This window comes from Euleptes europaea, chromosome 19 (assembly GCF_029931775.1).
Source record: "Euleptes europaea isolate rEulEur1 chromosome 19, rEulEur1.hap1, whole genome shotgun sequence".
Lineage (NCBI taxonomy): Eukaryota > Metazoa > Chordata > Lepidosauria > Squamata > Sphaerodactylidae > Euleptes > Euleptes europaea.
In genome coordinates, this window is record NC_079330.1 from 24,265,608 (window position 1) to 24,280,124 (window position 14,517).

The 14,517-nt window shown below is 49.0% G+C and overlaps 1 protein-coding gene across 1 annotated transcript; it reads right to left on the reverse strand.

The window, feature by feature from the left end:
- Positions 1-978: 978 nt before the first annotated feature.
- Positions 979-14,391, reverse strand: SMYD4 (SET and MYND domain containing 4). Its single transcript, XM_056864999.1, has 10 exons — positions 14,258-14,391; positions 14,003-14,147; positions 10,974-11,063; positions 8,870-9,986; positions 8,274-8,456; positions 7,319-7,488; positions 5,987-6,119; positions 4,509-4,625; positions 2,537-2,660; positions 979-1,144 (listed from the first exon to the last, which is right to left on the reverse strand). The coding sequence occupies exons 1-10, from the start codon at positions 14,389-14,391 to the stop codon at positions 979-981; spliced, it is 2,379 nt and encodes a 792-aa protein (XP_056720977.1).
- Positions 14,392-14,517: the final 126 nt, after the last annotated feature.

A 14,517-nucleotide genomic window follows, 5' to 3' on the forward strand; every position in this document is an offset into this window, starting at 1 on the left:
TCGTACAGTCTTAAAGCTGAACACACCCAATTATAATTTATCTTCCTCGGTAGGAGTTAGAAACTGTTGACGCAAAATTGTTATATTTTACAGACGAATGTGCAGACTTCTGCTTGTTAGAAAAGTCACTATTAAACACTTTTCATTCCTTTTCTTTCTTTGAATAATGATGCTGGGGAAAAACAGCCTCAGACTGTAGCATCCAGGGAGACCTTTGGGGCAATAAATGCAACATTCTCTACCCAATCTCAAGAGCAGGCCGATATCCAGTGGGGCCAGGATCAGTGTGTCTGTGCGCGTGCACATGTGTGTGTGCCCTTTCAGTAGCGGTCCCTTGCACATTGTTGGGTGTACCTGATGGAGCTGCGAATGGTTTGCTGCCAGAAGGGGAGTCTACCCCAAAGCAAAAACTGGCATCCACAATCCCCCACTCACACCAAATATTTGATTGCTTAATCCAATGATTCCCAACCTGGGGTATGTGTATCCCCAGGGGGTACAAACTGGGACATTTAGGGGTATGCTGGGAAAAAAAATTGAATAATAGTGGGGAAAGGCATTTGAAATAAAAGCAACTATATTAATTACAAACATTTTTGTAATATAAGGGGTTAAGTTTATAGAAATGCGCTGCCAAGGGGTACACTAAGTGAACAAAAGGTTGGTAACCACTGGTCTAAAAGATACCATCCAGCCTTCTGGTTGGGGGAACTCACCCTTCCCCCCACCGCCCACAAGAGTAAGAGTATTCCATGGCTGCAGGAAGGGTCCCTAACCACCAGTTCTGTGAGCATGACAGACTGCCCCCATCTTCCGATCGTCATTTCTGATGGCAGCAGTCTTCACTGTTCCTGGAGCAGGGGTGTTCAGCCATGCAGGTGACATCAGCTCATCTGCCCTGAGAAAGGACAAGGGAGGGGTGCCCCTCTCCTGCTCCATTTCCTGGACGGAGCCTTACCGCACGGTGTGTGGGTTCCCCTATGACAACCATGAGCTTCCTGTTGCAATGGAGGCGCCCAGCGATTCTTGGAGGTAGACTTTCATCTCTTGCAGCTCTTGGACCTGGGTGCTCTGGAGACCCAAGTGCACTGACAAGATCCTTTCAGCCTTCTGAATAATGTTTAGGGCTTCTGGCACAGCACACCTAAGTCGGAAGAGAAGGAAGGAGAAGGAAAAGAAGGAGAAGAAGAGTTGGTTTTTATATGCTGACTTTCTCTACCACTTAAGGAAAAACCAAACCGGCTTACAATCACCTTCCCGTCCCCACAACAGACACCATGTGAGGTAGGTGGGGCTGAGAGAGAGTAACTAGCCCAAGGTCACCCAGCTGGCTTAATGTGGAGGAGTGGGGAAACAAACCCAGTTCACCAGATTAGCCTCCGCCGCTCACGTGGAGGAGTGGGGAATCAAACCCAGTTCTCCAGATCAGACTCCATCGCTCCAAACCACCACTTAACCACGACACCATGGTGAGATCTCCGAGAGGGCAGACCCACAGGACCCCAAAAGGGGTTTGAACACCATTTTAGGGGGGGGGGGGAAGAATGTGTAATGTTTTAAAAGGAGCCCTGGAAGCCTGCCTCTGGGGTGGAGTGGGGACATTTGAACCACAAGACTGCTTGTGCATCTCTTGGCCTAACAATGGCAGCTGCTTCCCCCAAGCCATCCTTCAAAAGAGCTCACGCCTTGCGCCCCTGCTCATAGTATACCGGCCACACCAGAGCGAGAAGAGCAAGGACACATGAAGCTACATTATACTGAATCAGATCCTCGGCCCATCCAGGTCAGTATTGCCTACTAAGGCTGGCAGCAGCTCTCCAGGGTCACAGGCAGAAGTCTTTCACATCACCTATGACGTGATCCTTTTAACTGGAGATGCCAGGGAGTGAACCTGGGACCTTCTGCGTGCCAAGCAGATGTCCTCCCACTGAGCCACAGCCCCTCCCTCAAATTGTCACTGTGGTCTACTAAGACTGGAAGTGGCTCTCTGGCTTCTCAGGCAAAGGTCTTTCACATCACCTAGCACCGGATCTTTTTAACTGGAGATGCCAGGGATTGAACCTGGGACCTTCTGCATGCCAAGCACAGCCAGTGAGGTGTAGTGATTAGGAGCGGCAGACTCTAATCTGGAGAACAGGGTTTGTTTTCCCACTCCTACACATGAAGCCAGCTGGGTGACCTTGGGCTAGTCACAGTTGTCTCCGAACTCTCTCAGCCTCACCTACCTCACACCGGGTTTGATTCACCACTCCTCCACATGAGGGGCGGATGCTAATCTGGTGAACTGGGTTGGTTTCCCCACTCCTCCACATAAAGCCAGCTGTGTGACCATGGCCTAGTCACAGCTCTCTTAGAGCTCTCTCAGCCCCACCTACCTCACAAGGTGTCTGTTGTGGGGAGGGGAAAAGAAGGTGATTGTAAACTAGTTTGATTCTCTTTAAAAGGTACAGAAAGTTGGCATATAAACCAAATCTCTTCCACTGAGCCACAGCCCCTCTATGTGATGTACCGAGATGAATTTGTGTGGCGTGCTTACCCGTTAAAGAGGATCTGTGCCAGCTTGAAAAGCTCCTGACCCACTTCAATGCTGGAGGGCCCATAATGGGCTTCTACGGCCCGTATGCTGCTCTCCAGATGCCTTGCTGCCTCCTGCCACTTCCCTGCCAAAGAGGGGGAAAATGGCCAGTCATTCTGGTGAGAGGTTTGCTAAAAAAGAGGGCTTTCCTTTTTAAAACCAAAATGCAGAAAGAAAACCACCCCCATCAAATTAATAACATCCATGCAAATTTGTTATTTTCAGTTGTGAAATATTAAGTGTGAAGCACACATTAAAGCAAGCAAAAACTTATCTAACTTTACAGATTAATGGATGGGACTTGAATTGATGGTTGGCTAATCAAGGTCATGGATAATGGCTTAGCCGTGTCCACTCCATGACCGAAACAGAGGCTACAAAGTCCTTGCTAGAGATCAGTAGGAAAGGGACTTGAAATAAACAGCATAATAATAATGTCACAATCGACTTATGGCAAACCTGTACCGTTTTCAATGCAAGAGATGAACAGAGATGGTTTGCCATGACCTGCCTCTGTGTAGCAACCTCGGTCTTCCTTGGTGGTCTCCCATCCACGTACTAACCATGGCCATCCCTAGTTAGCTTTCAAGCTTCAATGAGCTCACCCTAGTTTGGGCTATTCAGGCTGCTAGCATCAGAATGGCTTTGTATATATATTGTGATGAAGGTACAGCTATGGAGTTCAGGCCACTCCATCAAACAAAATTTATCATAGACTTGGATGATGTCAAGTAATCTAGAGTGGAAGCACCTAAAGGATTGGACGGGGCTAATTTAGAAATAAAGAGGGGGGCATAGAGTAGAGAAAGTGGACGGAAGAAAGTTTCCCCTTTCTCTCATAAGAAAAAGTAAAGGTCCCGACGTCTACTAGGCAGACTTTGTTTGCGGGGTGGTGTCACTATGCCTGGGAGCCCGAGAGATCACCTGGTCGTTTACTAGTCAATTTCACCAGTATGTCTCGTAATGGGTAATCACCGGCAAATACCTTGTAAACTTGTAACCTTTCCCATTCAGGACAGCTCTGCTGCATCTCATCCTTTTGTGTTCCGCCATTACGTGTAATCAATTCTATTGTATGTTCCCCATAAAGATGACCTGTATTTCCCCCATCTGTATTCTGACCTTAAGTTTGTATGGACCTATTGAACTCGTTTTGCTTTCGCTGCACCATCTGGAGTGAAGTTTACTATTACTGATATGCAACGAGGTACTGATGTCCCGACAGGTGGTTTGCTAGTGTCTCCCCCAGTCATCTTCCCTTTATCCCCAGCAAGCCAGGTACTCATTTTACTGACCTCAGAGGGATGGAAGGCTGAGTCACCCTTGAGCCGGCTACCTGAAACCAACTTTTGTTGGGATCGAACGCAGGTCGTGAGCAGAGCTTGGACTGCAGTACTGCAGCTTACCACTCTGCACCACGGGGCTCTTCCTCTCATATAACAGTAGAAACTCAAGGTCACCCATGAAACTGGGAAGAAGGAGTAGGAGTTGGTTTTTATATGCCAACTTTCTCTCCCACTTAAGGAAGACTTACAATCACCTTCCCTTCCCCTCCCCACAACAGACACCCTGTCGGATGGGTGGAGCTGAGAGAGCTCAAAGAGAACTGTGACTAGCCCAAGGTCACCCAGCTGTCCTTGTGCGTAGGAGTGAGGAAACAAATCTAGTTCACCAGATTACCCTCCACCGCTCATGTGGAGGAGTGGGGAATCGAACCCGGTTCTCCAGATCAGACTCCACCACTCCAAACCACTGGTCTTAACCACTATACCACACTGGCTCTTAACCACCTCTGGCTCTTAACCACTACACCATGCTGGATCTAGTAGGTTTTTAAAAAAAATAACCCAAGTTATATTTAAAGAAGGCCTGGGGGTTTGGAAGGCAAAAAAAGCTCAGAACCGGCCATGCCAAGCTGCAGCCCAGCTTTTACCCAGGGTTGCATATGCTCGTGCCAAGTGATCCTCCATCTCGCCCATCATCAAGTGCTCTGGACAGAGGAGTCTTTCAGCTTCTGACCTGCATCTCATCAGCAGCTTCACCGACTGATCTGCCAAGGCGACAAATACAAAGTGAACGTCCGTCCCAGAAACTATTCCCCATTAGCTGCAACACGGGCAGTGAACCCGGGTTCCACTTTTGCTCCATCCGCTCCATCACCAAGAACCATTTGCCCTGAGGCTTTGCTCTCCATTCTTTCACAGCAGTCCAGTACAGGAGTGCCAGTGTTTAGAGAGAGGGGGCTGAATATGATGCAGCTTACTGGACCACATGGCAGTGCAGCAGAAGAAGAGTTGGTTTTTAAATGCTGACTTTGTCTACCACTTAAAGGAAGAATCAAACCGGCTTACAATTGCCTTTCCTTCCCCGCAACAGACACCCTGTGAGGTCAGGTGAGGCTGAGAGAGTTCGGAGAGAACTGTGACTAGCCCAAGGTCACCCAGCTGGCTTCATGTGGAGGAGTGGGGAAACCAACCTGGTCCTCTGGACTAGAGTCCACCACTCATGTGGAGGAGTGGGGAATCAAACCTGGTTCTCCAGATTAGAGTCCCCTGCTCCTAGCCACCACTCTTAACCATTACACCATGCTGTAGCAGACATATGAGTTTCATGGACATCTTGGAAAGAAAGGGGAGCAGGCTGGGGTATATGTAGAGCATGCTGAGTAATGCGTCAGAACGACTGTCCAATTTTATAACTCAGCACCTCCTTCATCAAGCCATGATCATTTTTAGCATTTAGAAAGGACTTGTGCATGTGAAAGGCTTCACAAACCATTATTTCAGCCATCCTTACAACATTCTTGTAAGGCAGGGCATGATTAATCGCTGCATATTGCAGATCGGTGTTTGTTGAAGAAGAAGAAGAAGAGTTGGTTTTTATATACCGACTTTCTCTACCACTTAAGGGAGAATCAAACCGGCTTGCAATCGCCTTCCCTTCCCCTCCCCACAACAGACACCCTATGAGTTGGGTGGGGCTGAGAGAATGTGACTAGCCCAAGGTCACCCAGCTGGCTTCATGTGTAGGAGTGGGAGTTCACCAGATTAGCCTCCGCAGCTCATGTGGAGGAGTGGGGAATCAAGCCTGGTTCTCCAGATCAGAATCCGCTGCTCTTAACCACTACACCACAGAGCTAGAGTAAAGAATTCAAGGCAAGAGTAAGGTTGGAATCAAGGGCTTCCTGGATCACAGCTACCCTGTCAAGTGTCTGGAAATTTCACCCTCCTGCCTGTTTAGCTGACCTTCAGCTTCTTCTGGAGAGCCGTTCATTACTGTGAAGGTCAATCCGCACACAGCTTGGGAAGGTTGATACTGTCACCCAATGGGCCTCATGAGCATTCTTGTTACTCCTCTAAAAGTGGGTCAACGGGGAACAGCAGCTCCTGAGGGCAAGTAGGTAACTCTTACCTGGCTGGCTGTTTTCAAGCATCTCCAGGGCAGTCTTGGTTAGCAGCTGGAGTTCCCGCAACTGACGCAGCAAGCGATCTTCAGGGATCAGCACCTCGCAGGTCCCACGAGAACAACAGAGCATGCTCTCCCCCTGGAGAAGTCCACTTGACAATCAGTTCCACACATACACACGTCCCCACAGCTCGTAACAGGCTTACCTCCCCGCCCCTAATGCATTCATTATGGAAATATTTATATTCCACCTTTTGACCAAAACAGTCCACAAGGCGGCCGACAAATAATCACTGAGAATAATTAAATCCAACTGTTGTGAACTGAAAGAGAACACATTTTGAAAGAAGAGGAAAATTCAGCCTAAATTAAAATAAAAAATTAAACAACTCTTACTGTCAAAAAATAAATTAAAATTAAAACTGTGTGTGAACAAGATCTTGGGGTACAGGTGGACCGTAAATTAAATATGAGCTGCCAGTGTGATGCAGCAACAAAAAAAGGCTAATGTGATCTTGAGGTGCATCAACAGAGGCATCACATCCAAATCGCAAGAGGTCACAGTCCCGCTTTACACTTCATTGGGAAAGCCGCTACTGGAGTATTGTGTGCAGTTCTGGAGGCCTCAGTTCAAAAAGGATGTGGACAGAATCAAGAGGGTGCAGAGGAGAGCGACGAGGATGATCAGGGACCTGGAGACCCAAGCCCTACGAGGAAAGCTGAGGGGGGACGACATGATTGCACTCCTGAAGTATTTGAAGGGCTGTCGCTTAGAGGAGGGCAGGGCGCTGTTCCTGTTGGCAGCAGAGGATAGGACTCGCAATAATGGGTTTAAATTGAGAGAGGAAATGTACAGGCTGGATATTAGAAATTTTTTTTTACAGTAAGAGTTGTTTGACAGTGGAATTGGCTCCCTAGGGAGGTGGTGATCTTCCCTTCACTGGCAGCCTTTAAGCAGAGGCTGGGCAAACACCTGTCAGGGATGCTCTAGCCTGATCCTGCATTAAGCAGGGGGTTGGACTAGATGGCCTGTATGGCCCCTTCCAACTCTATGATTCTAAGAATGCAGCTACATAGGCAGAAAGTGGGATATAAATATATGAAGCAGCAAGCCAAATCTAGATGGGAAGCAACCATACACTTGTGAAGTGGCTGAATACTATATCTATTACTAATGCGTATGACAAATCTCTATGCTATATGAAAACATTCTGGGTGGAGAGACAAGGAGGTTTCCAAGCAGGGGGCTAGAGTAAGATGGGAAAATGATTTCTTGAGTCCGTTCACCAGAAAGCACCACCTACGCAAGGTGCCAAGAGGAAGTGATTTGACCTTTACCTGCAGTGGTGCCTGGCAGGTAGGGCAACGGAAGGCACTGTGCGGGGACACTCCCCTCCTGCCATTGGATCCCAGCTCACTGTAGCAGGCCTGGCACTGACATTCAAAGAAATACTGCGCAAGGAGCTCTTTGTGTCTTTCAGCAGCCCCCATTCGGCACTTGTGAGGTCCTGCCGAAGGAGAACAACAACGGAAAAAGCCCAAAGGGTACAGTGCTGAGAGGACCGACAATCCTGAGGGTGCTTCTTATATAGATATGGCTAACTATTTTGCCACCTTCTCTCTTCTGAGCTTCCTCCTGTCTTTGTATTGTAGGAGACAGACATGGATTAGCAACTCCAGTGCTGTTTCAGTCTCCCACCATGATTTTGGGAAGGCTGCCTGCTTTTGAAAAAACAGCAATGCAATTTAATTGACCCATTTTAAGAAGAAGAGTTGGTTTTTATATGCCAACTTTCTCTACCACACAAGTAAGAATCAAACCAACTTACAATCACCTTCCCTTCCCCTCCCCACAACAGACATCCTGTGAGGTAGGTGGGGCTGAGAGAGCTCTAAGAGAGCTGTGACTAGCCCAAGGTAACCCAGCTGCCTTCGTGTGGAGGAGTGGGGAAACCAACCCAGTTCACCAGATTAGCATCCTCCCCTCATGTGGAGGAGTGGGGAATCAAACCCGGTTCTCCAGATTAAGGCTTTAAAAGGGGAGTGGACGTGTCCATGGAGAAGAGGGCTATTCATGGCTACTAGTAAAAATGGATACTAGTCATGATGCAGACCTATTCTCTCCAGCAGCAGAGGAGCAGGCCTATTATACTGGGTGCTGTGGAACTTGTTTGTGGTGTTCCTAGAGGCACCTGGTTGGCCACTGTGTGAACAGACTGCTGGGCTTGATGGGCCTTGGTCTGATCCAGCAGGGCCTTTCTTATGTTTTTTTGTTCTTATGACAGTTGCTTACCATAGCAGTGAAGAATCTCTTGCCCTTTAGCAATTGGCCGCAAAGCCCTGATCTCAGCGGTGGTGCTGCTGAAAGTCACGCTGGTGTTCGGGTCACAGGAATGGTTCAGCAGGCTGACCACGGGGAAAAGCGCCACGGCCAAGCGTACCTGCTCACTTCTAGCAACCGGTTTGTCTCCAGACCCTGGGGGGGAAGCAATAATGGTCTCAAGGGCAGGAGGGAGCCTGCAGTGTCTTCGAGCTGTTAAGAACACTTCAGAGCCACCACTGGTTCCTCATAGAATCATAGAGTTGGAAGGGACCATCAGGGTCACCTAGTCCAAACCCCTGCACAATGCAGGAAATTCACAACTACCTCCTCCCCCCACAGTGACCCCTACTTCATGCCGAGAAGATGGCCAAGATGCCCTCCCCCTCATGAACTGCCTAAGTTCATAGAATCAGCATTGCTGACAGATGGCCATCTATCCTCTGCTTAAAAACCTCCAGGGAAGGAGAGCTTACCACCTCTCGAGGAAGCCTGTTCCACTGAGGAACCGCTCCTCCTCCTCCTGTATCACAGTCTGCACCCACCTGAGCACGGCACCGAGCACTGACCTGACTCTCGCACTATAGTTATGGCCTGCGCATTGCACCGTAGCTGCAACATGAGCTTCAGCATGGCCTCCCCCAAGATCTTCAGCTCAGGAGAAGCCTCAGCAGCTGTTACTCCTGCCTGGCTCTCAGATGCGCTCTTCACCCAAGCTGGAGCTGCCAGGCTGGCCTCTCCAAGCCTCTTGCACAAGGCTGCTACGCTCAGGCTGCAGAGGAACAGGAATTCCGGACTCTGCTTCTTGGCGTGGGGCAGAAGGCTGAAGATGGCCCGGGAGGAGCTATGGTACCGCCCATTGGCATCGCAACCAGGCACGGAGGCCAAGTCCTGCTCCTTGGAAGCCGGGGCTTCGGCAACATCAGCCTCCCCTGAACCCTCCCTGTGCGACTGCGCGGTTAGAGCGTGAACCTCTGCAAAGCCGGCCACCAGAACAGTTCGGAAGGCCACGTGGCAGAAAACCCCCAGCGTGAGAAGAAGTCCCCCGAGGGAGCACTCTCTCCGGTGGTAATTCTCCCACGCCAGCTGCGAGCACATCTGGCTACAGTACTTGGCATAGCTGCAGCCCTGGCAGGGAATGGAAGCCAGCAACTGCCTCAAGCAACAGTGGCAGTGAAGATCTTCGTTCTCAAATGGCTCGTTCAGTTTTTTCTCAGCACTGCCTCGGAGCAAGAGGCCTTTTCCTGGGCGCAGCACGCTGGCAAATGCCTCTTCCTTCACTAAGAGTTCCCCGGGCAGAACATCCCTGGCAGCAACCAAGTGGCGCCCTTTATTCGGGGAGACTTGCAAGCTCACCGCTCCAGAGGTGCATGAAATCCTGCTGTTTTCCTCCCAAGGCTCAAGGGCCTCCTGGGTTCGACCGGGCACGGCGGGCTGATGGACAAAGCTGTTCCCCTTACAGGCTTTTGTTTTCAGCTGGCCGAGTTTGCTAAGCAGCACCTGCTGGCTGTTAGCTGTCGGACTCTGGTCTGCGGATATTTCGCTCTCCAAACCACACAGAGCATCGGTCGCTTCCCTGGATCTCCCTAGAGAAAGGAGGCATTCTGCTTTCCGCAGCAAGAGCTTAGGGCGCAGTCTGTGTGGGTAGCCCTCGGCCAGAGCCCTCCCAATATCTTCCAGGCACACCTGCAAAGGAAAGAAAAATAATGTCGGAAAAGCGTTTCGTTACGTCTGAATGCTGCGATGTACTGTAGCCGCATTACATGAGCTAAGAACAAACTCTCCCTCTTCCCCCCATTCGCTAGCATCCCTGCCAGAGGTAAGTAACATGAGCACAATGTAGTATCTGCATTTTGAAGAGAGACCACCCAAGCATGGAAGCTGTCAAGACCCCTCCTGGGCTGGCTTCAGACCCAGGAATAGACTTTTCAAAGAAGAGCTGGAGGAGCTGGGACCGCCACTGGGGTTCAGTAACATAAGAACTTAAGAAAAGCCATGCTGGACCAGACCAAGATCCATCAAGTCCAGCAGTCTGTTCACACAGTGGCCAACCAGGTCACCTCTAGCATCACCAGATGCCCCCCAGACCTTGAGCCCCTAGATCCTCAGGTGAGGGGTCTGCTTCTGAAGCTTCTGCACCAGCAGATGCTGCCAACTCCCCCGCCCCCCGGGCACCCATCCTGCCTCTTTGTAGGGCTAGTCCCTGGACAGCCAGCCCCCCAAGTTCTCCCCACACCAAAGAAGAAGAGCAAAGACAAGACGCCAGCAAGGAATCAGCCCAAGAACAAATAAGTGCCAGGCCTGTGGCCCTTCAGCACCCATCAAATGGGACCACTGTTCCAGTTCTCTGTAGGATCAGAGACCCAGGAAGCCTTGGCAGGACTGGGCAGAGCTTTCAGGATGTTTAAGCTTTAGACTGAGCCAGGAGCCATTCTGGTTCAACCAGTTATTACGGCTGGCTTGCGACTGCCTAGCCTGAAGCCTTGACTCAGTTCCCCTGGGATGTGATCCAGTCCTCGGAGCAATCCTGATTAACAGACCCCAACCACCAGCTGTTGAGTGTATCCTTGCTCCCGAGGAGCCCACAGCCAATACCAGCCCTCTCTGCTTAAAGACAGAAGTCCTCTTTCAACAATGAGAGACCTCGTGTAGCAGGATGTAAACAAAGCTCACCTCAAACTGGTCCAGGTGAAATAGGGCCGCTGAGCGGTTGGCGTAACACACTGCCCTTTCTGGAGTACTGACCTCTGTGTGGGACAACGCCTGTTAGGATCAGAAATGGGAGTCAAGCATCAGCATAGCCATGAAGCCCCTGGCTCAAAGCTCAGCAAGGCCGTGAACTCCTTTGGTGTACACCAGAGTGGTGTAGTAGTTGAGAGCGAGGGACTCTAAGCTGGAGAACCGGGTTCGATTCCCCGCTCCTCCACATGAAGCCTGCTGGGTGACCTTGGGCCAGTCACAGTTATCTCTGAACTGTCTGAGCCCACACCTACCTCACAAGGTGCCTGTTGTGGGGAGAGGAAGGGGATTGTAAGCCACTTTGAGGTTCCTTAAGGTAGAGAAAAGCAGCGTATGAAAACCTACTCTTCTTCTTCTTTCTAGCAAGCCCCTTCCTCTCAGGCCCCGACCCCACACTGTCCGGGGTGTTTGGGCCCACCAGCTGCAGTGGGTTTGGACATGCAAAGAGGCAGCTGCTTGCTGCCGTCCAACTTGCAAGAATAATTTTCTCCTGCCATAAAGGGAAGTTGAAATGATTACTGAGGATGAACATGAACCATACCAAACACTCAAATGCTTTCTATACTCAACCTTGTTCGATTTTTCCATCGTCTACATTAAAAGGTGATTGACTGCCTTCTTACTCTGCAATCCAAAAACCCTTGGCTGAAGGGAAGACTCCAGACACTCAAAAGTTCGCTCATGCTCCAGAAACCACGGACATACAGGCCGCCAGTTTCACTTCCATGCTATGTGAGCAGAAGGTGAATGCTTGGCTACACCTTAGGTTCTTTGCTGCGGTAGCCCCAGTTTTCAGTGTGGTGTAGTGGTTAAGAGTGGTGGTTTGGAACGGTGGAGTCTGACCTGGAGAACCGGGTTTGATTCCCCACTCCTGCACAGGCTAATTTGGTGAACTGGATTTGTTTCCCCACTCCTCCACATGAAGCCTGCTGGGTGACCTTGGCCTAGTCACAGTTCTCTCAGCCTCGCCTACCTCACAGGGTGTCTGTTGTGGGGAGGGGAAGGGAAGGTAATTGTAAGCCGGTTTGTCTCCCTTAAGTGGTACAGAAAATCGGCATTTAAAAACCAACTCTTCTTCTTCTTCTATGCTGCATAAATGGTTAATAAGAATTTGTCTTCATGTCAAAATTAATGACACAGGCTGCATCCACATGGCAAAGATCCCCCATTTCCCTGGCAGCATTAGCTGCCATTTCTCCTGCATCTCCTTCCTCCCTACATTGATGGAAGGCTTTTTAAAAACTGGTCATTGCTACTGCACAGTAACACTATAACAATCTGTTGCCATAATCTAATCGTTCCTTTGAATTCCCAGCTTCCATTTTTTAAAAGTAAGCATCTAGCCATGTTTGTTGTGCAATAGCAATTGGTGTTGGCAAGTGCTGTCAAGTCACAGCTGACTTGTGGCAACCCCTGATGGGGTTTTGAAGGCAAGAGATGTTCAGAGGTGGTTTGCCATTGCCTGCCTCTGTATCACACGACCTAGGTGTTCCTTGGAGGTCTCCCATCCAAATACTACCCAGGACCAACCCTGCTTAGCTTCTGAAATCTGACAAGATCGGGCTAGCCTGAGCCATCCAGATCAGGGCTGCAATTGCAATAACTGTTTTTTAAAAAGCCCTTTCATGGTGTGGTGGGGAAAATGGCAGCCAGAAGGGGCTGATGGAAGGAAAAGGGCATTAATGTGGGCCAGACTTTTGAAAGAAGTGATTGCCCACCCAGACAGCTTGCTAATGCACTTGGACTGGTTTTTTTTTTTCCTGGAAAGATGATACCAAACCAGGTTTGAGAGAGTTTCCTGAGGACAGGTAAAGCCTGAAAGCCAGATGATTAGAAGAGTATGTTGTGCAGATGCTAAAGTAAAAACAAAACCCCGCTGTAGTTTGGCAGAGAATCTACACATGGATGAAGCCACCAAATGCCTGTTTGAAGAGACAGATACTGCAGAATAACAATTTGGGGAAAAAGATCTACAAAACGAAGGGTAGCAACGGGGAGCCTCAAATATAAGTGAGCATGAAACATCTGACTGTATAATGTTCTCATTGCTCATGCGGCCAGGAAGCAGAGATGACAGGCTTAACTTACTCCTTTCATGGTTTGTAGAGCATGGTCTAAAGAGTACTTTTCTGTATCTGAAGGGTTTTTTAATATTTGAATTTCCTAGATTTTAAAATATTGTCGAAGGCTTTCACGGTCAGAGTTCATTGGTTCTTGTAGGTTATCCGGGCTGTGTGACCGTGGTCTTGCTATTTTCTTTCCTGACGTTTCGCCAGCAGCTGTGGCAGGCATCTTCAGAGTAACACTGAAGGACAGTGTCTCTCAGTGTCAAGTGTGTAGGAAGAGTAATATATAGTCAGAAGGGGGTTGGGTTTGAGCTGAGTCATTGTCCTGCGAAGTATTAAAGATAATGTGCTAATCATTGTCCTGTAAGTATCAAGATAATGTGCTAATGAGGATGTGGTATGTTAATGTGGAACCATTGTATCCTGAAGTGATCTGTTAACATGTGGAATCCAAAGCTAATCCACATGGCTATTGTAGACTGTAGTCTTTGTTAGTCTGGAGGTTTTCAGGACAGGAAGCCAAGCTTTATTCATTCTTAAACTCTCTTCTTTTCTGTTAAAGTTGTGCTGATGTTTATGAATTTCAATGGCTTCTCTGTGCAATCTGACAAAATAGTTGGTAGAATTGTCCAGTATTCCTAGATTTTCCTTCCTTCCCCTTCCCTTCCCACTTATGAGCCATCTGCGGTAAGAAGGAGGGGCTGATGGTGGTAAAGCTTAATTTTTTTCTTGGCTCCTTACAGAATACAATAAAGCAACATTCCTATGCAGCATAAAAAAGACAGAAAAAAGGAAAAAACCCTCCCTTCAAAACTCAAGCAAGCCTCCGGAGAGGAATCTTATACGTTTCTTAAATAAAATAAATGAAATCAACCAGTGTGCCAGAAGTACATTTACCTTGGAATAGAGCATCCCTGCTGCTCGGTACGCCTTCTTCCGAAATCTCTCATTCCCTTCCGCCTTGTAGAGTAGCACCATTTGAGGATCTTTCTTCACACAGTAGTTCCTGGCCAGGCCGTGTAAGTACTCTTCATCCTCGGGCCTACGGGGGAGAAAGAGCAAAGGAGCGCTGAGCCTGCAGAGCAGAAGATTCAGCGGAGAAGCTTCTCGACAACATCTAGCCAGATCAGATGCATTTGGGGAAAGACTTACTGGAACAAAGACGAGACCAGAAGAAAGCGATCCCGGAGTGACAGGGCTGGGCACAACCTCTCCTTCAGGGCTGGCTCCAGCAAAGCCCATTTCTGCTGAACATAAAACTTCCACTTTTCCACAGGTAGGTCCATGATAAGCCAGACAGCAAGCAGGAATCAACCACCTGGAGGAAACCATTGAAGTCTGGATTTGTCATTCAGGAAGGTGTTATGCGCTTATGTAAGACTAGGGGCAGGGAGAAGAGCCCAAAGTGATCA